This window comes from Podarcis bocagei, assembly GCF_964188305.1.
Source record: "Podarcis bocagei genome assembly, chromosome: 6".
Taxonomy (NCBI): Eukaryota; Metazoa; Chordata; class Lepidosauria; order Squamata; family Lacertidae; genus Podarcis; species Podarcis bocagei.
Window position 1 is genome coordinate 48070167 of NC_138130.1, and position 21474 is coordinate 48091640.

Genomic DNA, 21474 nt, shown 5'->3' on the forward strand with positions numbered 1-21474 from the left:
TGGGTGGATTACCTGCCGCTTGCAGAGTTCGCCTACAACAACACGAAGCACGTATCCACGGGGGTCACGCCGTTCTTCGCCAACAACGGGAGGCACCCCAGAACCTTCCCGGGACTGGAAAGAATGGGGGAGGGGGAGCCGCAGACAGCAGATGCGTTCGCGTCGGAGCTGCAGGAAGTCCACGATCAGCTGAGGCGCCACCTGGAGCTGGCCAAGCACGCATACAAGGTACAAGCAGACAAGCACAGAAGGGTTGGAGAAGAGCTCCACGTGGGAGACTGGGTTTGGTTAGCGGCCCACGCAGTGCCGGCCAGGTCGTTGGCCAAGAAGAAACTAGGGCATAAACAACTGGGGCCCTACCAAGTCGAAGAGCAGGTCAACCCGGTAGCTTTCAGACTGGCACTTCCGGAGGGTTCCAGAATGCATCCGGTATTCCACAGATCGGTGCTCACTCCCTACAAGGCACCGCACAGGTTCCAGGAACCCGGAACGGCGCCGAGTCCGGCCAGAGACAGAACAGGACACGCGGGAGCGGCACAGAAGGAACGCATCAACGAAGTCACGGAGATTTTGGACTCCAGATGGGGGGAAGAGGGGGTAGAATACTTTCTCGCCAAGGAGGGCACCCCGGCCAGTGCGAACAGCTGGGTGCCGGGATACGCCTTAGACGAACCTCTGCTCAAAGACGAGTTTCATGCCCTCTTCCCACATAGACCTATGCCAGCAGACTTTTTCGACGACTGGCTTTTCACACCCACGCTTTCGGCCAGCACGTTCCGGGGGTTCGACTCGGACGAGGAACCAACGCGAGACGTCCGTTCCCCGGAGGGGTCACCCTCGGGATCTGTCTCAGAACCCTCGTATTGGTGGGACGATAGGCCAGAGGAGCAGTTCCGCAGAAAGTGGCTGGACTGCTCAGGACGAGCAACGCCGCCAGGAGGAAGTGAGGGAGAGACGGACATGGACATTTTCGGGGACGACCCTGGTTTCGAGCACGGCGGCACAGAGATGGAAGCGGAGGTGACCGTCGTCGACGAGAGCAGGGAGGAAGTCCCGGAAGAGTTCAGATGGAGGCCCGCCACGGGAAGCGACCGATATCCGACGTTCGTCCCTTTGCAACAGCAGCCCCCAGCTCCAGCACCGGAAGGAGGGGAGGGGGGACTGGGGGGCTTCGAGGGGGGGATGGATGTCAGGGGTTTAGGAGCAGAGGCACGGGCAAGGGAGGAGACAGAGAGCGAAGGGGAGGAGGCAGAAGAAAAGATGAGTGATGACGACGACCCGAGATCTCCCAGTCTTTCCAGTGAATCAGAGGATTCACAGAAAGGAGCACCAGTGGCCAGGGCAAGGGGGGAGTCTAGGGGGGCACCCCAGGAAGGTAGAGCCAGAGGGGACTCAGGGGGGAGCAGCTGGAAATCGGGACCAGCGTCACCGCCAGGGAGCAGGGAAGAGAAAGGGAGCCAGGAGGGAAGCGCTAGCAGCTCACCACAGGAGGGAGGGCATGAGTCAGGAGTGGCCACGCCTCCATCGGGGAGCGAAGAAACGGTTAAGAGGAAAGTGGAAGGTTGGGCGCGCGCGCCAAGTTCAAATGCAGAGGAAAGCGGCGCAGTAAGCAGCCCCGAAAGGGAACCAGGTCCTAAAGCCCGGCGCAAGGAGGCAGGAGGGTCCGGGTCAGCGTCAGAAGAATCCCGGAAGGAAGAAGCCCCGGGGGGTAGAGGGACCCAGAGGAGGACAGTCAGGCGGAAAAGGTGGAGCAAGGCTAGGATATTAAGTTGGTGCACACGGGGCGGAGACTCAGACGGAGCTTCGCCGATCTAGCTACTAGACGTAGAGTTTGCGCGCAGCAGCGTGAGAATGGAAACTGTAATTCAATAAAGACTTTTACTTAATGATCGCTGGCTAGCGTGATCCTCTGTGAGCTAGGATCTTCAAGCAGCTCTGACAATAATAATAATAATAATGATGATGATGATGATAATGATGATAATAATAATAATTTATTTATTCCCCGCCCATCTGGCTGAGTTTCCCCAGCCACTCATGGTAAAAGTAGTGACAGTGCCACATAGTGCAAACAGAGGCAGAATCTCCCCCTACCCCATGCACACATCAGCAGTGGTTTTCCCAAGTGTAATTCTTCAAACGTTTCCATAGTAGCAATATGCATATATATAATACTGAAGAACAACAAATTATTTTATTTTTCTTGATTATTTATTCAACTGTTCACTTGTATCCTGGTGCCATGCATTTGTAGAGCATTGTGCCTTTGAGCCAATAATCTGGGACCACAACTTGACAGTGGTTATTTCAGAATACAAAATTCTGAATTATGAGGTAGTTGAACTTCTTTTGTCATTTCCCTTGGAGATACAGGCATGGGCCACAACCTACTAAAACTCCCACCCAGTTGAAAGGCCAGGACCTTCTGACACTGCAAAATTATTCAGCTGAAGACATCAAATATTTGTTGTGGGTGGCAGCAGATCTGAAGGAAAGAATCAAATGTAAAGGAGAGGTATGTAACATTTGCAGTATGAATTCTCTTACCCCCATGTCTTTTTAGTTGTACACATTACCTTAGCCACAATCCATAGCTATCATGTATCTGCCTTCTGGTTTCTTAGGAAATACTGTGTTTTTATGTGTTTTCCCTGAATTCAGCTTCAATCCGGATTTATAAAAAGAACCACCTAGCTGTGTTTTAAAACACAAATGTGGGTGCTGCCTAGTTTGGGATTTGAATCCTTGATGGTGGGAAGGAGAGGACAAGAAAAGTCAGGGGTCAGCAAACTTTTTCAGCAGGGGGCCGGTCCACTGTCCCTCAGACCTTGTGGGGGGCCGGAGTATGTTTTATTTGGGGGGGGGATGAACGAATTCCTATGCCCCACAAATAACCCAGAGATGCATTTTAAATAAAAGCACACATTCTACTCATGTAAAAACACGCTGATTCCTGGTCCATCCGCGGGCCGGATATAGAAGGCGATTGGGCAGGATCAGGTCCCCGGGCCTTAGTTTGCCTACCCATGGGAAAAGTAGACAATGTGATCTTCAAAGTGAAATGAAGATTCCTACCCTCCACCTGCAAGGTTTAGAAGGGTTGTGTTTGAGAAATTGTTTGGGCTTTCAATGTTAAAAAGAAAGAAAAAGAAAGCTTACCATATTCTAGAAATATAAATCTAACCAGAACTGAAATGATGACGGAAAAAATCTTTGGCATATTCTCCTACCTCACAATTATCTGGGGTAGGGGAATCACATTTATATCCCCCTCCCCCGTCACACACACACACACACACACGCGCACACACACACACACACACACACACACACACAGCAGCATTCCCAGTTGGGGGAGGCGCAATTGAGTCTGTGTCGTGTGTGAATGTGAATGCACATATGCAGTTTACATGCCAGGTCAGCTCTCAGCATATTGGCGGAGACAGGGCGTGTAAAGCATCAGTGGAATTCTACATGCAGAGCAGCACTAGAGGGAGTAAAGAAACTAGTAACTAGGTCACCTCCAAGGCACAGAAGTCCTCAATGTGACAAATTGACAGGATAATTGCCTTAGACTGAAACAAGTATTAAGATTTCAGTTTTCTAATGGAGTAAGATACAAAAGTGAAATATTAAATACTTTCAAAATTCAAACCTGCATTCTTAGGTTTTATCAGATTTTGAATAGTTACACATGTTTTTATTTCAACTTGGCAAGAACTTCTAGGATTTGGCCAGCTCCTCCAACTGTGTTGTAATTAAGCCACTCTAAGCCACATTAACCATTAGGAAGAAGCCGTTCCCAGGACCTAAAGTGCAACTCTATTCAGAAGCCCTACTGAATTAAACTGGACTTACTCTCAGGCAAATAGGGTTAGGACTGTAGACAAAGCAAACAACTGAGATGGAGCCTAATTCTGTCCTGTATATACTAAAAGGACTTCACACCCATCTGCAAGTGGTATAGTGTTTGAAATTACTTTCAAGTGTAAAGCAGAAAGTTCAAAAATATTTATTGTTCTTACCAGTGTGTCACAAGTTCTTTTCCTTCTGTTTTTCAGTATTTGCCTTTGCTGCAAGGAAAATCATTAGCTATGATTTTTGAGAAAAGAAGTACAAGGACTAGATTATCTACAGAGACAGGTGAAAACAAGCCAAGAATTTGACAGTAAATACAGCCTTCTGTATTAACTGTATATTATTTACCTGCATATGATGAAATAACATTATTCAAAGTAAGAAGACATCACAAAAGAAAAATGAAATTGAACTTTGAAAATTCCTTAAAAGTTGTTACTTAGCCATTAGTAGTTGAGCCATCTAGTTGACCATTAAAATCAAGTCAAAATGGAATTTATAACAGAAAATAATGGGCACAACACAACCAGCATTATGCCAACAAGACTTAGCATTGCATTTTTGTCAGGAACTGTTTGGGTATGCACACTGCTTTTTTCTAAAATAATGTTTAGGGGGTACTCTCATTTTGACTCAAGAAAACCACCATTTTATAGTTCAAATCGGGGAAGATCAATATAGGAAATGGACAAAAAAGTACAAAGATTCACAAAATGTTTAGGGGTATACGTACCCCTGTGTACCCCCAGAAAAAAAGCTCTGGGTATACAGAATGTTATCTCTTTGGGGGCTTTAATAAACATTTCATTCTGCAAAACATTCAGCTTAGGACAGGCATGTCCAAAGTCCAGCCCGGGGGCCACTTGCGGGCCCCGGGCTGCTTTCAAACAGTCTGCCAGGCAATTTTGAAAAAGCAATCAATTGTGGCCCCCGAGCACTTGGCCACCAAAGCCATTTCCTTTTTGCGGGCTCATCACAAGCTCTCCCCTCTGCAAGCCCCCGTGCCATTAGGGAGTCCCCAGCTGTGTCACTCCTTGGGTCGACCAATCTGGTTGGCCCGGGAGTGTGTGTGTGGCTAAATAAATAAATAAATAATACTACAGTACATGTTAGGGACGTTGATGCTGCAGCGATGGCGGTGGCAGAGGGGTGGCTGCCACCTTGACCCAGTGCCGGATTTATGTATAGGCTAAGTAGGCTGAAGCCTAGGGCCTCTAAATCTAGGGGGCTTTGCCAGCCCTCCCACTCCCCAGTGGGCAGTCTCACCTCTCCCAAAATTGCAAACCCAAGACTTCATGCGAGGGCAGGGCAGCTCAGACCCAGCAACTATGAGACTCAGGGCTAGCCTTGGGGCCCAATTTGAAGCTGTGGGGCGCAACTTGAATTTATTTTTTTTGTAGGACCCCAGTTCACAGCCAAAGTCTGCAAAATCTTACATATATAAATAAAGTCCATCTATATTGCCCTGGTGTGTGGGGGGGCCCTTAGGAGCGGTCCACGGGGCCCAACTTAGCCCAATTGCTCCAACTGCCTTAAGGTCAGCCCTGATGAGACTGTGCAGGAGTTGGACTGACAAGCCTTGCACCTTCTAGGTCCCTGGTGTCACCATTCAGAGTACAGACTCAAGGACTTATTATGGAAATACAGGGGGGCACTTATTGGAAATCAGTTTTGTCACCTCTTCCCCCCAAACCCCGAGACAATGAGCCCAGCCACCTTTTATTCACAGTTGCATAAGCACTAAACTACAGCATGGCCATAAACCTATACATTCAACCGCTGAAATATACACCCAATATGTAGCAATGGAGATTTATGTTACTGCTTTATGAATGAACACTGTGTTTTATGAATGGACTCTGTATTTTGTGAATTACCTAAGAGCCACCAATAGGGAGCTCTAGAATCTGACAGCTAACCAATCGGGTACTACCAAACAGCGACCCCTATTGCTGAAAGCAGGTAACCAGCAGGGAATGCTTCAGCTCAGCCTTTGCACTGTTGATTGAACACCCCCTGCTGTGCAGATAATGGAGAAAGCTCATAAATTGTATCCCTTCTGGCATCCTGGCCAACTCTATTATGCACCAGGAGCCCAGAATAGCAGCAAATAAAATCCACTCATATGTCAGCAACTGTCTTGTCAACCAGTTCTTCCAAAGTCTTCCTAAATTATAAAACTCCAAAATACAGGCCAAAAGAGAGCAGGTCTGGGAAGAATGAGGCATACAATGGGCACCACCAGTGAAAAGGCCCTGCTCCGTGTAGCTCCTGCCCTGTCATTTGATAGGGTGCCCACTTGCCCTCCTTCTTGACATGGAATGCTCTCTATTGGAGTCCCCAGGTCCAGTACAAAGACCATAAGAAGGGAGAGCAGGGACCTTGAAGTTCCCAATGGCTGTTAAGCAAGCAAGCACATAGGTCACGTTTGTCAGTCAGGATGCCTATTGGGCATGCGCCCAATCTTGTTTTTGTACAATCTTGTTTGCCCTCAGTAACCAAAATTATATTATCAACATATAAAAGCAGAAAAGTTGTTTTTCTTCATTTGCAAGGATTCGTAGAAAACAAAGTGGCACTAATAAAGAAAAGTTCCAGGGTGGCAACAGAAAGCAAACTAGGAAAACTGGTGCTATTAACGGTAATCCTTCTAGTTGGTTAATTGGTTCGGCAACTTCCATGAACATGATGTGTGATGCTAATTATTTCCCCCAAGAGTTAAATGATAACTAATCAGAGGCAGCTACAGTTGCAAATGGCAACAAAATATCTGTGAAAGGAAAAGGAGCAGGTTTGCTCAAGTGTGTTGTAGGTAGAAATACTGTTTGTAATGAAGTGAGAGAGTTTACTTGCTCGAATTAACAAATAAGAAAGTTTTGAGAATTTAAATTCTAGTTTAAAATTGATTACTTAATTTTGAGAAGGGGATTGTAACAAAAACACTGGGGCCTAATTTGAATAGTAGAGAGCCTGGTATCTGGTGGGCAGTTCAAAGCACTTGTCAGGAGAGCTATGAGATTCAGGTGAGGGTCAGATGCCTTGTAAATCCCAGGAGGTATATAACAGGAAGACCTGGCCTGCCCAGAGGCCACCATTCTCCTAAAGAGGAGAAGCCTAGCATGGAAGACCTGTGTATAGTACGCAGATCTGAAAGAGCCACAAAGGGTAAACCACCCAAAAGGTATGCTGAAGAGTTTGCTAAAATAGTCAAAGCAAATATAGCTGTTGTTAGTAACTCAGAGAAGGTTAGGGAACCTTCACGCTTCCAAGAGGTCCAAAGTTTAACCTCAGAGGATGCTGAGCCATGGTTAAATGCCATGAAGGCTGAACTTCTGTCTCCTCAACACCTAAGTGAAAATATAAGTTAAACCCAACAATTTCTGTGGTGAGCAGTGTTCACTTCATCAAATCTGGACCTCTTTGAAAAAAGTTTGGACACCACTGGCTTAGGACAATGGTTGTGGTGCCATCTGCTGGTAAGGATTCAAATTTTCCTAGTATACGACCCCAAGACAGGTTTAAAAGCTGGCAAGATTACACTTTTGTACCTTTCTTATGACTAAAAATAATGCTTCATCCCAGAAAATATTATGAGCATGTTCCCAGAAGATATGTTGACAGATGTGTGGTGGTGTTGTAAGATTTTCTAAATATAATTTTGTTTTTTTTAGTTTTCAAAATATATCTGCTTTTTTGTGTTTTTAACTGTTTTTGATGTTTTGATTGTACATTGCCTTGGGATGCTTGTGTAGAAGATGATCAGTAAAAAATAACAACAGGTTTGGTTATTACAAACAGCATCAATAGAGAAAAGATTGTGCATATCTCTCTGTGAGATCTTCAACACATGTAACTTGTACATTGTTCTGGCATGTACAGAGGTTATAGAAAGAGGCAGTCCTTGACCACAAGTTTACAGTCTCTATAAGACCTGACACAAAAGGAAAAACAGAGGGAGCAGAGGAAGGAAAACAAACTTGGGTACTAATTCTTAAAGTTATATAATTGCTTTTGTTACGACCACCTTGATTGGAAACAGTGGAGGAGGCAAATGGTAGCTAGTCTTTTAGCCAGGCTAGTGGAGCAGGCCCTGCTAAAAGCTGATAGTTCAGAGCTAAGATTATTCAAATGCATCCATAAGAACATGGCATTCAGGTCTTTGACAACATGATAACATTTTAAAAGACTCATAAAAATTATATAAACTTCTCTTTTAAAAATAAAAACTTGAAATATTCTTTGGTACTAATGAAATTCTGAATGCCATTTTCTCCTGTATTTGGTTCACACATAGATTTGCCATTGGGATAGGGGAGGGCTCTTGCAGCTTTATGACTGTGGGAAAAGACATAGTCAAATTATCCCCATGTCTGCAGTTCTAAGGGAGAAGACATGTAGTATGACTTGCCATAATACTTTGAAATGACAAAGGTAAAAGTCTTAATCATTGTATTTATTTTAGGATTTGCTGTCCTTGGTGGACATCCCTGTTTCCTCACAACACAAGATATTCACCTGGGCATTAATGAAAGTATCACTGACACAGCACGGTTTGTACGACACCTTGTGTGACTGTTATTTCCTTTCTATATTTAGATGATGAAAACTAGGGTTGCCATATTTCATACTGTTTTTAGGAATGTCCAAAATTGTTGAGCTTTTTTTGGGGGGGGGGGAGTTGTTTAGCCAAAAAAAATGATGGGCTTGATCCAGGACAAAGTGTCACCTTTCGGAAGTTCCCCCTGGACATCAATTTTGCCTTTGAAATCCCGGTAATGTCCGGGATTGCAGCCTTACAAAAGCACTAAAATTGCTTGAATTCAGCAACTTTCAAAACTTAGGATGCATGAAGATTTTACTATGCATCCTATGTATTTACACCCTGCTCTTCAGCCAGAGAGGTTCCCAGAGTGGCTTTTAGATCAATAAAAGCAACACAACCTTTTGCCCTCAGGTTTAGGTCTAAAAAGATAAAGACACAAAGGGAAGAGGGAGGAGAAAACAGGCAAACTCAGGCACCAAATTATTGATGTTGTATTCTTATAAAGGCCTTTTCAGATGGAAACAGAATCCTTGCAATTCAAAAACAGGCCTTCCTAGAAAGAGGTATAAGAAGTTGTTGAAGTTGCAGGATGGGGTCTTGGCCTTGCCGGGCTAGCTGGAATTCACCATTTTCTTGTCATTTGTACTGTGGCATGCAGGCTTACTGGGGCCCCTCACCCTCAGAACAGACAATCCTGGTAAACACAGTTTGGGTTGTGAGTCTATGGTGAAAGTACTCACCGTGTTTTGTTTGTACACAGAATCTTCTCAGAAGATTCCTCAGAATGAAATCAGGAGAAAAACTAGTTCTGTAGTTTATAGCATAAACTGCCCATGCCCAAGTATTGCTTGGCTGGAAACAAGAAAATCACAAACTTTATTTACATTAAACAGTTCATTGATATTTCTGTCTTCTAAGTCTCTCTCTCTCTCTCTCTCTCTCTCTCTCTCTCTCTCTCTCTCTTTTCACTGCCTTATTTTAAAAAAAAATATTTTCAGTGGTTAGCAGTCTACATTTTAAACCATCTGTATTTAACCATGTTGTGCAAGCACTTAAAATTATTCAGGCAGATTAACCATTATTAAAGTACTAATTTTCTATGAAAAATTGAGTGGGCTTTACATTTATTTTGCTTTCTGAAGGGTGTTGTCAACCATGACAGACGCAATCCTGGCACGAGTGTATAAACACATTGATCTGGAGGTGCTGGCACAACAGGCCACAATCCCAGTGATAAACGGACTGTCTGATTCTGACCATCCCCTCCAGATTTTAGCTGATTACCTCACACTCCAGGTAATACTCTCCTGTTCCCTGCTTAACTGCAAAGCTTTTAGCCAACTCAGCTTCTCTAAAAGTTCAGACCTAAATCCTAAATAGTTGAGATGTGGAAGGCTGCAAAAATATAAAGGTCTGGCACTGTGAGTGTGAGTTGTGAGCTGTTCAATTATTTCTTCATTGGATGGACTTGGGCAGGCTGCTGTTTCCAGGCTCAATCACCCCCAACTGTAGTATGGGGTTATTAATACTGAGCCACCTTACATGACTGTGGTGAGGAATATTTATCCTGCTTTTAAATGCACTGCATAAATTATATTAAATTATTTTCCTTAGGACCTTGTTAGTGTCTGTCCACTCATCCAGCTGTTTAGAAATCAGGCATCCTGGTCCCTATCCGATGCCCCTCTACCTCTAATATTGTCTGTGTGTCAAGACAAGGATTAAGGAAATGCCAAGGGTTTGGGTGGTAAAACCAGTTCAAGTAGCAACTTGCATTACATCTTCAAGCCATCTGTCATTTGGCCCACAGTTTCTGCACTTCATGAAATTCCTGCATCAGTGTTCCTGGTGCAACTCCAGGGGAGCAACACAGTCGTCCATGACATGGTTCAGATCCAGTTTGAGGGAGCTAGTTATTAAATCTTTTATGACAGTGGTCTTTGAAAATTCTCTCTGAAGTGATACATCAGGGGTGGGGGAAAGCTCTGACCCCCTAGAGGTTATTGGACCACGACTCCCATGACCCCAGAGAAATGGCCATGCTGGCTGGGGCTGATGGGAGTTGGAGTCTGACAACATCTGGAAGGCCACAGGTTTCCCCAGTCGTGGTTTACTTGGGCCTGAACTTCTAAATTGCAGTAATTCTGTAAAGCACCTAACTAAATGTGCTCAGATTTCCAGGGCATCTTTCCTTCACACTGATGTTCGCATAAATAGTGACATTTTAACCTCACCAATTCAACCTTTTGGACTGTGAACAACTCTGCATCTTAGGTGGCAATTTGTGTTTGATATTGGTACCTCCCTCACTTTGGTGTTTTGTGTACAATTGTGTAAAGTGTAAATGACACATAAGCAGCCTTCCATTAAGCCTGGTGTGGGCAACATGGTGTCCTCCTCATGTTATTGGACTGCAGTTCCATCAACCCTGAGCAGGGCCATGCTGGCTGAGGTTGATGGGAGTTTGATGTAGTATGTTGGCTACTCTTGTTGCAAAGATTCATTCATGTACATGTACCTGGGTATCCAGGACACAGGTGTTTAAGGATACAACCTGTCTTTGCTGTGGGAAACACCAGCATACTTACGGCAAAAAGATTAGCTGTACAAAGTGTGGCATCTCTTCTTTTGGCTAGATGAATCACACAAGTTAAGCTCTGAGTGGGTGTTCTTTGATTGCACATGGAGGAATCTGAAAAGTATTCATGCAGGAGGCTTAAAATGCTGTGGGAACCGTGCTGGGTGCAAAAATGGCTCTTTCCATAAATACACATTTGGTGATGGCTTGTTTCTATTAAAAGGATCATTCAAGGTGGGAAGAATTACCCAGTTATAGAAGAGCAGGGCCTCTGGATACTCCATGAAGGTGGCATCCATTCAGGCTTTGTGAGCTGCTGTAGAAAGTTGCAACACCCCAGATCAGGTCCTAACAAAAAGAGAAATGTTGGCTGCATTAGAATGCAGGGTGAATAAATCATTTCCAGCTGTTCGTTTTGTCTGATAACCTTTGGAAGGCATTTCATCACCAAGAATTGACAGCTTTTCAGTAATTGCAAGTGACTCATGGTTCTTATGTAATAGTTCGCTGCCTGCTAGCTGTACTAGCTGTTAGCATCCTGCCAGTTCCCTTCTAGGCTACCTGTTTAGAGAGAACAGTGTTATTATCCATATTTCTCTCTGTGTGTCTTGGCTTTTGTGGTTCAGGACATCGAGCATGACAGATGGTTCTAATACTTGACTCTTGTCATCTGATGAACTATGCCGGCTATCTCCACAGAGATTAGAGATATTAATAAAGAATAAATATCTGATTGTTTGGATAACAAGTTATTATTGGCTTTGGTTAGGGCTATTCTACCCCATGTTTCATCATCATAAGTAACAATGACATTCAAATCTGTGCCAAGAAAAGTCATATTATGCAAATTAAAACAAATATTCATGAATTTATTTATTTTGCATAGTCTTTCCTGCTTCCTGCTTCATAAGCAGGGACAAGGAATTATTAGCAGCATGGAAGACCAACCCTTAATTGTTGGAAGTCTGCTCAGGCTTCATTGGTTTTTTTGAGGTATCACTTTCAAAGTATTATTTTCACGTTATCTACATGTTTATAAGAAGAAAGCAGGATGCATGCATTCTAAAATAATGAATGAATGAAAGTTACCCACATTGTGGCAAATTCTCCATCTAATATAAATGCAGTGCTAGAGTTCTGTGATCACAGGCATGTGAAATACACAGATATATTTCCCTGTCATTCATACTTATGTGCTAGAGAAGCATATGCTCTTGTATGGAACAAGTATAATGAATGGCTCCAGCTCATAGAAAATAAGGCAGGATATTGTCCATTAGTGTATAGGCACTTAAGCAATTTGCTTAACCTTGGCTGGGATAATAATAGTGTATTGATTGACAGAATAATGTTAATATCCTGTAATGTTTATGACAAAGAAAGAATATGGGCAATGGCAATTTGTTCAAAGGCAACATCCTTGTTGCCAGATCCCAGACTACATGGTATGATAAAAGTTGCACTTCAAAACTGACAAGCACTGTAAATAACTGTGGCTTTGTTTTGTTTTGTTTTTGGTAGGAACACTATGGATCTTTGAATGGATTGACCCTAAGTTGGATAGGTGATGGAAATAATGTCCTAAACTCCATTATGCTTAGTGCTGCTAGATTTGGGATGAATCTGCATGTTGCTACTCCAAAGGTAAGAAAATCTTAGTTGGGGAGAGAGGAAGTCAAATGTTCTAAGGCAAAGAACATGGACTGCACCTCCCATCATTCCTGACCATTGCCCATGCTGGTTGGGGCTGATGGGAATTGGAGTCCAACCACATTTGTGACCCTCCAAGTTTAGCGATCGCTGCTCTAAAGCTGAAATACTGTTTTTCCATAGTTTTCACATTTTGTTTAAAGCAGCATGGTTTCAGGGTAGCGTGTGGCTCTGAACAGGGCCAGTAAAGTTGGTTGTCAGCTTTGAAAAAGAAAAGCATTTGTGATTTTATTAGAGGGTTTAGCCTCACAAAATCTATATACAAGAGTGCAAAGGCAAATTGACTTTGCTTTGGAAGCTGATTTTAAAAAATCTAAATACAAGTCCATTGATAATGAGTGCACTTTATCCGGAGTTTAATGGTATAAAACTATTAACAAAACTAGCCCATTATCACTCTGAAGGAAAATGCTTAGCTACAAGGAAATGGCCTCAAGATTCAGAGTTCAGGAATGAGAGGGTTAAAGATTAGACTGAAGACAGAAGTTGAAGTCGCCATTTCACTAGAAGAACAATCAGCTAGTCCCCATAAACTAGATTCAGAAGATCCAGCCCCAGAAGAGACAGAGTTTAATCTCACAAACAGTCCCTGAACTTTTTAAAAAAATATGTGCTAGTGTAATAGGTTGCTTTACTAAGATCAGGACAAAATTGAGTAATTCGGACTGCTAGCTGGGCACAGTAGATTAAGTAATTTGGGTGGTTAGGAGATCTGACACATTCTCGCTCTTCTTGAAGAGCCTCTGTGCTGGCTGACATTTACCATGAGCTTCCCCACATTAGTACTCTCCAGATGTTGGAATCCATCAACTCCAGCAGCATGGCCAATGGTCAGAGATGGTAGGAGTTATAGTCCATCAACAAATGACGGATGCTGTCAGGGACCGGGCAGAGGAGGAATGGTGGAGACTGCCTCCCCATCCTGACCCTTCCAGGGAGGAGGAAGCGGAAGATAGTATGGATTTACAACAGTGGTTTGAGGGAGGTCACAGCTCAGAGGTAGATGAGGACAAAAGTTGGGAAATAATGGGAGAGGAGGAGGTAGGACGAAAGCAGCAGCTGATTGACACGTTGTCTTTAGAAAGCATTCCAGAGCCCCCATCTCCAAGAACCCAGTGAGCCTTAAAAGTAGGAGAGCAAAGAGCTCAAAGACGGAGGGCATGTAGCAGCATCCATAGAAGTGACAAACGAGGAAGTGGGAGAGACAGGGGGTGGAGAGACTGGGGACAACACCATTATCCAAGAGGCTGTGTTCTATAGCCTCTCTCTGTAATATTGAAATAAAAAAGGACGGTAAGAAACTTTTCCTTCTCCTTATGCTTTATGTGTGTGTGGTGGAGTGACAGCAAGGTTGGGAGCAGGTAGTGACACTGGTGGGACCTCTGCTGTAATTCAGTTCTCCTGACAGTGCACCCTCCCATCCATCTCGCCCCCATTCCATCCAGGTAAACAGCAGTGATGCTGGTGTTAGGAGGGCAGCTCCACCCTACCATATGTGGTGTTGCTGCTTTATAGGGAATTGGCATCGACCCAATACCCACACACACATTTGCTAGTATCATATCTCATTTTGGCTCCAATGTGGTTCTATTTATGCAATTACCATCTAGATGCTTTTTAAAGTCCAGGGGCCAGTTTTCCATAGCTTGGAAATCTAATCCAGGAACTCTCCAACCAACTCTAGGCACGCTGCCAGTTCAGGTATTGTGAATGATATACGGTAGTTAAGAGTACCCAGGTTACTGTCTATTTCTATAAAAACTGGGAATGTGTTTAATGTTCTCTATTTGTAGCAAGAATGGAATACATTGTAACACTGTAATCTATTTTGACAGGGTTTTGAGCCAGATCCCATGGTCATCAAAATAGCAGAACAGGAGTCCGTAAAGGTACGAGGATGTGACAGTAAAATGTTTTTTTTCTACTGTGCTCCATGTGAACTTAGTGCATTTCCTCTGATTTATTCATGTTAGCACCACACCAAGTTGTTTCTCAGCAGTGTCCCCACTGAAGCTGCCAAAGGAGCCAACGTTTTGATCACAGACACATGGATAAGCATGGGGCAAGAGGCAGAAAAAGAAGAGAGACTGAGGGCTTTCCAGGGTTATCAGATCACAATGAAGGTAAAATGCAAAGATTTCCCACCAGATTTCTAAGGTTTTGTAGATTCCAGAAGAAAACTTTAAAAACATTTTAGGCCTCATATATGCTTGCATTACCTAACACTGGAGATTTGTGGTACATGTTTGTTGAAATATCTACAGAGTACATATTTTAGATTATTATAACAATGACTACAGCTACTCTGAAGCAACTGCTAACCTTAATAGAGTGCCACAAAAATATCAGGCTGAACACTGCATAAGGAACTTCCCGACCTTCCTGAAATAGTGACCTGAGAGATGAAGTAAACATAACCAGTGTGTTTGTGTGTGTGTATTTATATATAAATATTAGAACCAAAAACAGGAGGCCCTGATCCTAGTTAAGACCACAACATGTGGGGAAGGGGGCCTTGACTCTTCTGCTCTCTACTATGACCATGAAAAAAATATCACACAACCCTTTGTGGCAAATAGCAACAGTCTACAAAAAGCAAAAAAGCACCTTCCCATTAGCCAATAGTTTTTATTCTACTGTTGGTACTTACTGCAAGGGGGTTCAACTTTTTCAGGGTTGCAGCATGAAATACAAGGGTGAAGTCTCCCCTCCCCAAATCGCACACCTTCTGGTTCAAGTAATACTAATGTGTGGTTAGGCCCTGGGAAAGGTAGAAGTCACATCTCTGTATCTGGATGCTATAGTGCAGGGGTAGGCAACCTAAGGCCCATGGGCCGGATGCGGCCCAATCTCCTTCTCAATCCGGCCCTTGGATAGTCCGGGAATCAGCGTGTTTTTACATGAGTAGAATGTGTGCTTTTATTTAATATGAAGAAGAAGAAGAAGAGTTTGGATTTGATAGAAGAGTTTGGATTTGATATCCCGCCTTTCACTCCCCTTCAGGAGTCTCAAAGCGGCTAACAATCTCCTTTCCCTTCCTCCCCCACAACAAACACTCTGTGAGGTGAGTGGGGCTGAGAGACTTCAAAGAAGTGTGACTGGCCCAAGGTCACCCAGCAGCTGCATGTGGAGGAGCGGAGACACGAACCCGGTTACCCAGAAAATGCATCTCTGGGTTATTTATTCGACATAGGAATTCATTCATTCCCCCCCCCCATATAGTCCAGCCCACCACATGGTCTGAGGGATGGTGGACTGGCCCATGGCTGAAAAAGGTTGCTGACCCCTGCTATAGTGCCTGCATGGATGAATGCAGTGGCGTAGCGTGGGTTGTCAGCACCCGGGTCAAGGCAAGTAATTTGCGCCCCCTAACCCGTGGATTTGCGCCCCCTAACCCGTGGATTTGTGCCCCCTAACCCAAACCCCCAGATGTTGCGCCCGGTGCGGCTGGCCCCCCCTGCATCCCCCACGCTACGCCACTGGATGAATGCACATAAATTGCTCACTGGAGATAACAGTGGATGAGCAACAGTCAGGGAACAGAACGGATATATTTCTTCAGGATCAATTCACTCACATACTTAAGCAGTACTCCATAAGCAATTGGTACTCCATATTTATTGTGAGCTATCTATTGCACACACCATTAGTTCAGTGCTACATTGATTATAATGTGCACAGATCAGCTTCTGAGAAGCAGGGGCATTGTTAGGCAGGGGCCTAGGTGTGTGGTTTATTTTATACATATAAATTAGGATGTGGAATTATTTTTATGTGGCTGTGGTCTCATTGCTTTAACTACCCAGCAAGCAGCATCATTGTTCCAGAAGGATGTTTCCTTCTTGAGCCCACTGAATTTCTCTTCTTCCGATATCCTCTATATTAAAAACCGTTTGATTCTGCTGTTCAGGGAAATACACACTTATCAGGAATAAGACCCTATCAGGGGAATTTCTCCATCTCTTTTATCAGAGAGCAATAAATAAATGGATGAATAATGGATGGAATCGTCCAGAGGGAGGCATGGGCTTATACTATGAAAGGGGCAAAAGGAATATGGTGAAGAAAATCCAGCATTTTGAATAGAGGTGGGAGCCACTTAATAATAATACAGTAATAATAATAATAGTCAATATTACTTCTCTCTTACCTCATCCCATTCTACTTTTGATGATGTGTTGGGTTTTTAGTACAGGTTTGGGGTTCTTCGTATTGAGCTGTGATTTGTTATCTTTGGTGATCTGCAGTAATACTGTTTCTCTCTAAAATCCCTTTGTTACTTATAGCTTTTACCTCTTACTAAATATGCTTAAGTAATTTTCTGGCCGTGTTATGCTAATGTTTCTTTAAAAAAAAAAGACCAGGCAACATGGGAGGGTCACATTTATATATAAAAAAATATGAAATACAAAAAGGTATGTGGCTGAAATATTTCTTATATAGCAACTTAAAAATAGAAAATGTAATCTAATAAAATATTTAAAATGGTTACATGAAAAGCCATTCTCTTTATTAATATCTGTACATTAAACTGCCATATTTCAACCCTATTTCCCAGAATGGTAGTGTTCAAAATTGCTCATAGTGCTATGAAGCTTTGTTCAGGTATTAGATTAATATATAATGAGTTATTGATAGAAAGGAATACATTTGGACTTTTAAGGCATGCTTTAGATTGTGGGTTTTTTAAAGGCATGATTTAATAGGCAATTATTACCCTTACAAAAACATTATAGCAGCATGCATAGCAGCAGTGCAGAATGTACCAGTGATCCACTGTAATTTTTTTCCTGAAGCCAAAGATGAACCTCTTGATTACACTGTGATATATTTTGAGCAACTCCAACTGACAAGCCTGCCATTGATTGAATGAGTTATAGGTCCCAGCTGCTGGCTCTTAAGGGAAGTGCTGATCAACCAGTTGCTCAACTGAGAGGTGGCAGAGAGAGGAATAGGCAGCAGAAAGGAAGTGAGGTGAATGGAATGCTAGATGCACATTCAGGGCACCAGAATCAGGACCACTCTGGCAGCTCTGCTGAAAAGAGCCACTTTATTATGGCACACACATTTTGTGTTTAAATCAAAGGCTGATTTTCCATTTCGTAGGTCATCCGTGAGTTTTACGCAACAGCACTGGACTGTTGGAAACAGAATATATTCTTGACGTAGGTTGCCTTTTTAAGCAACATATTTTCTTTTCAGTGCCTGCCACAATTTATCTGAAAATGCACAATGTGGATGGCAGAGAGTAATACAAAATGCATTATGCAACTCAAAGTAGATTGGAAAAAATAGTTATAATTGTGGCAAGATGTATGAAGTGGGTTTCAGTTGCTGGTAAAGGACCTCAGTAAAGTCAAGTTTATATTACTGAAAATTTTAAGGGTAGCTTTGCATGCTTTCACATGTGATTTTCCTAATTGCTCTGCATGTACACAGGTACATGTGTAGGGTACAGGGAGCATGCCAGGTAGTGAAACCCATGGACTTTTACCCAAGCAAATGCATGTATGTTATGATGTCCATGTCCCCAATACATTAAGCAGGTCTGCATGTAATGTTAAACCGTAGCTAAAAATAAATTATGGCTTAGCATGAATTAGCAGTGTGGCAGTGCACACAGCAAATGCAGTGCTTGCTTTGCTACTCTCCTGTTGCTGCTCCTGCTTTTGTTGCTGCTGCAGCACCTGTAGTAAGTGTGGTACAGAAGTCCTGGTTCTGCACGTATTCCTAAGTACCTTAATTCTTAATGAACTTGAAGATGCAACAAATTGCATATGAAAATGCTTGTTGTATAAAGGATTAAGAGAAGAATGACGTGCTCTGTCAATTACCAAGTTACTAGTAAATGTTTCATTTGTTCAGGCTGCAAAGTGATGATCCAGTATTTAGGGTAGTATGCAAATATAATAATATCAGCTCTAAATGCTCACAGAAAATTTAATAACTTACTGTAGAAGCATGGCATATGCCACAAAATATGCTTCAGTATATTGGCTTAATATTGGCTAAGTAATGGATGGCTAGACCATGTGGGACTGCCCTAGTCATGTAATTCCTGTGAAAAATTAGTGCTAGTTAGTGCATAAATGGGTTGTGATCATAGAGCTGAGCCCTAGACTCATTTAGGTCACACCTCCTCTTCTCTGATTAAGGGAGGAAGTGAAGTCGTCTTTTTCTGCTCCCTCTCTCTCCACACTGACCAAGAAAGACGTGCCTAAGCAAACGCCAAGCTTAGAGCATGTATTTGAAGCTATCTTTCTATATTTTCGACCCAAGAGTGTTCTGCCTATATTTTCCTTGCTGCTGCTTGGATAAATGCATGAATCTGAACTTTGGGACACTTTATAAGTATTTTAACTTTACTCAGCAGTGTGTGGTCTGTTCATTGAAAAATGGGTAGAAAGAGAGAAGCACTGTTTGCAAGCAGACTAAACAGGATAAAAAGGTCTAATAACCTATATTCCTAATGTTATGCGGCTGCTTGACTGTTGTGAATTTAAAGTCTACTACTGGGGGCTCTCTCCTGCTGGAGAGTGAGTTTAGCACCACACTTTGAATCTGTACATCCAGCTGATTCTTTTATTATTTACCCCAGACACATGGGTCACAGGGATTCATATTTTCCTCACACAATTCCTTCCAATGCCTGATGGATGGGGGGGGGGGCACGCGTGGGAAGTAATGATGTAATGCTCTGTGATCTGATACATTTATAAGATGGTAGAAAGCTGAACCACGTTTTGTTTGGCTATTTTTTAATAGTGTGTTGCCACAGTAATATATGTATTGGGCCTAGGAAAAAAGAATTACATAAATATATCTGGCTGTTTTCCTAGCCCACCACTAATGATGTACGTCAGTGTGCAGAAATTGCATAAGAAGGTTTATGTATACTCAGTGCTTCTATTATTTTAAATGTTTTGTGTAATTTTTTGGCATTTAAAGAAAATGAAACGTGAGTACACAGAGAAAGCAAAGGGGATAAATACTCCTTGGCACCTAATCAGACTGCAAAGAGGAAAGCACACAGCTTAAAAAGAGGCGGCTCATGGCTGACACAGCAGTGAGCAAGAGAGCAATTACCATAAACCATGGAGAGAGGACAAAGAAACCAGAATTAGAATACTCACGCAATTCTTTCAGCTTGTTAGACCCTAGCATGACCCACACAATGCTGCCAAAATCAGGGCTTTTGAGAAAGAGTAATTTTAAGGGATACATGCATCATTTCAACTTTTCAACTTTGTGTGTGATCATCTGTTAGCATGTTTTGGCGTTCAGTTTCAAATATATATATATATATCTCTCCCTCTCCCTCTCCCTCTCTCCATCCATATCCATCTTTAGACTGCAAAAGTGGCTGCTGCTGATTGGACATTTTTACACTGCTTACCCAGAAAGCCAGAAGAAGTTGATGATGAAGTGTTTTATTCTCCACAGTCGCTGGTTTTCCAAGAGGCTGAAAACAGGAAATGGATAGTTATGGTATATGGGCACTCTGATCCGGATAGGCGTCAAAGATCTCATGGCATAAAGAAGGCATTCTGTGTGCTGCAGGGGAAATAACCCCAATCTGTTATCCACCTGACATTTACAACTGCCCTGACGTCCGCTTGCCCTATATATATGAAATTCTAGGTCTGTGCTGATTTAGCCGACTCGGCAGTACTAACTAAAAGGCTTTTCAGGATGGTATATAAGATCTCCCTAGTCCTGCCGGTTACCATCCCAGTTACACCACTCATATCTGAGCCACTTGCTCAGGTCTTTCACTGGCTTGCTAGTCTTTCACTGACTGGGCTGCATTGGGCAGCGGTGGCTGTTGCAACAGTAGTCTCATCAACATGCTGGTATAATAATGGCAGACAGTGACACTGCACTGCAGTTCTTGCACTCCATCCTATGGCGTTAAGTGCACAGCAGTTCAAAGGACTGGGCCATCCTAAAAGGCAAGCGTAATGCTCATTCGTGTTTAATTTGCCAATTCTAGTAGCGGGTGGGTCAGGCACCTGGCAAGGTCTAGAGACTGTTGAGGGGCCCACTGTTGATCTCAATGGCCTTTGTACCTGTTAGAGGAACACCACCAAAAGCCATTTTATTTTGATCTACACCCATGGTGTAAACCAGGAGTGGGGAACCATCCTGAGACTGCTTGCCAAATGGTGGGTGAGGCCAGAGGCAAATGTGGGAAGAGTAATGGGCGCAACTCTTAGGTTTGGCACATAGGCTACATTCCAGCTACACAGAAGTCAGAGGTTTCTAGACACACCGACCCACATGTACAGATGCATGTATGTTTTCATTCTTCATCAAGACATGCGAGAGGTATTGCCACATTTCATTCCAGCCAGTCCAAAACACTCAGGGAGGGTGCATGGCAGAGTCACTGAGGGGTGTGGTTTGGAGAGGGATATCACAGTGTAGAGTTGTAAGGGAGCTCATTGCCCTACAACGCGGAAATCACAGCTAAAGAATCCTTGACAGATGCAACCTCTGTTTAAAAAACTCCAAACAAAGAGAGTGTACCACCTTACGAGGGAGTCTGTTCCACTGCTGAACAGCTCTTACTGCCAGAAAGTTCTTCCTGATGTTTAGTAGGAATATCCTTTCTTGCAATTTGAATCCATCGGTTTGAATCCTACCCTGTGGAGCAGCAGAAAACAAGTTTGCCCCATCATCCATGTGACAGCCCAGATATTTGAAGATAGCTATCATATAACTCCTTAGTCTTCTGCTGGCTAAACATATTCAACTCCCTCAGCTGTTGGGCCTAGTGGGTGTC

At 43.2% G+C, this 21474-nt stretch overlaps 2 protein-coding genes across 16 annotated transcripts in view; one reads left to right on the forward strand and one right to left on the reverse strand.

Moving 5' to 3' along the window:
* The window catches only part of OTC (ornithine transcarbamylase), a gene marked incomplete at its 3' end in the record, with an annotated part of 28265 nt that overhangs the window by 6482 nt on the left and 309 nt on the right, over positions 1-21474 (forward strand). The window contains exons 2-9 of one of the 4 annotated variants that reach the window (XM_081197812.1): positions 2368-2515; positions 4062-4143; positions 8321-8408; positions 9544-9697; positions 12501-12623; positions 14525-14578; positions 14663-14812; positions 20040-20177. In XM_081197812.1, coding sequence (XP_081053938.1) covers positions 2368-2515; positions 4062-4143; positions 8321-8408; positions 9544-9697; positions 12501-12623; positions 14525-14578; positions 14663-14812; positions 20040-20177 — 937 coding nt within the window. Of the gene's footprint in view, positions 1-2367; positions 2516-4061; positions 4144-8320; positions 8409-9543; positions 9698-12500; positions 12624-14524; positions 14579-14662; positions 14813-20039; positions 20259-21474 lie in introns of those variants that run through there. The other 3 variants (XM_081197813.1, XM_081197810.1, XM_081197811.1) reach the window with 3 other exon arrangements.
* The window catches only part of LOC308589027 (uncharacterized protein), a 159142-nt gene continuing 140027 nt past the window's right edge, over positions 2360-21474 (reverse strand). For 10 of the 12 annotated variants that reach the window (XR_014009016.1, XR_014009017.1, XR_014009018.1 and 7 more), the window contains 5 exons: positions 20086-20151; positions 11228-11327; positions 9142-9253; positions 4026-4073; positions 2360-2485 (listed from right to left, as the gene is read on the reverse strand). The gene's annotated coding sequence lies outside the window, so the exon portion shown is untranslated. Of the gene's footprint in view, positions 2486-4025; positions 4074-8869; positions 9096-9141; positions 9254-11227; positions 11328-20085; positions 20152-21221; positions 21336-21474 lie in introns of those variants that run through there. The other 2 variants (XR_014009026.1, XM_081197824.1) reach the window with 2 other exon arrangements.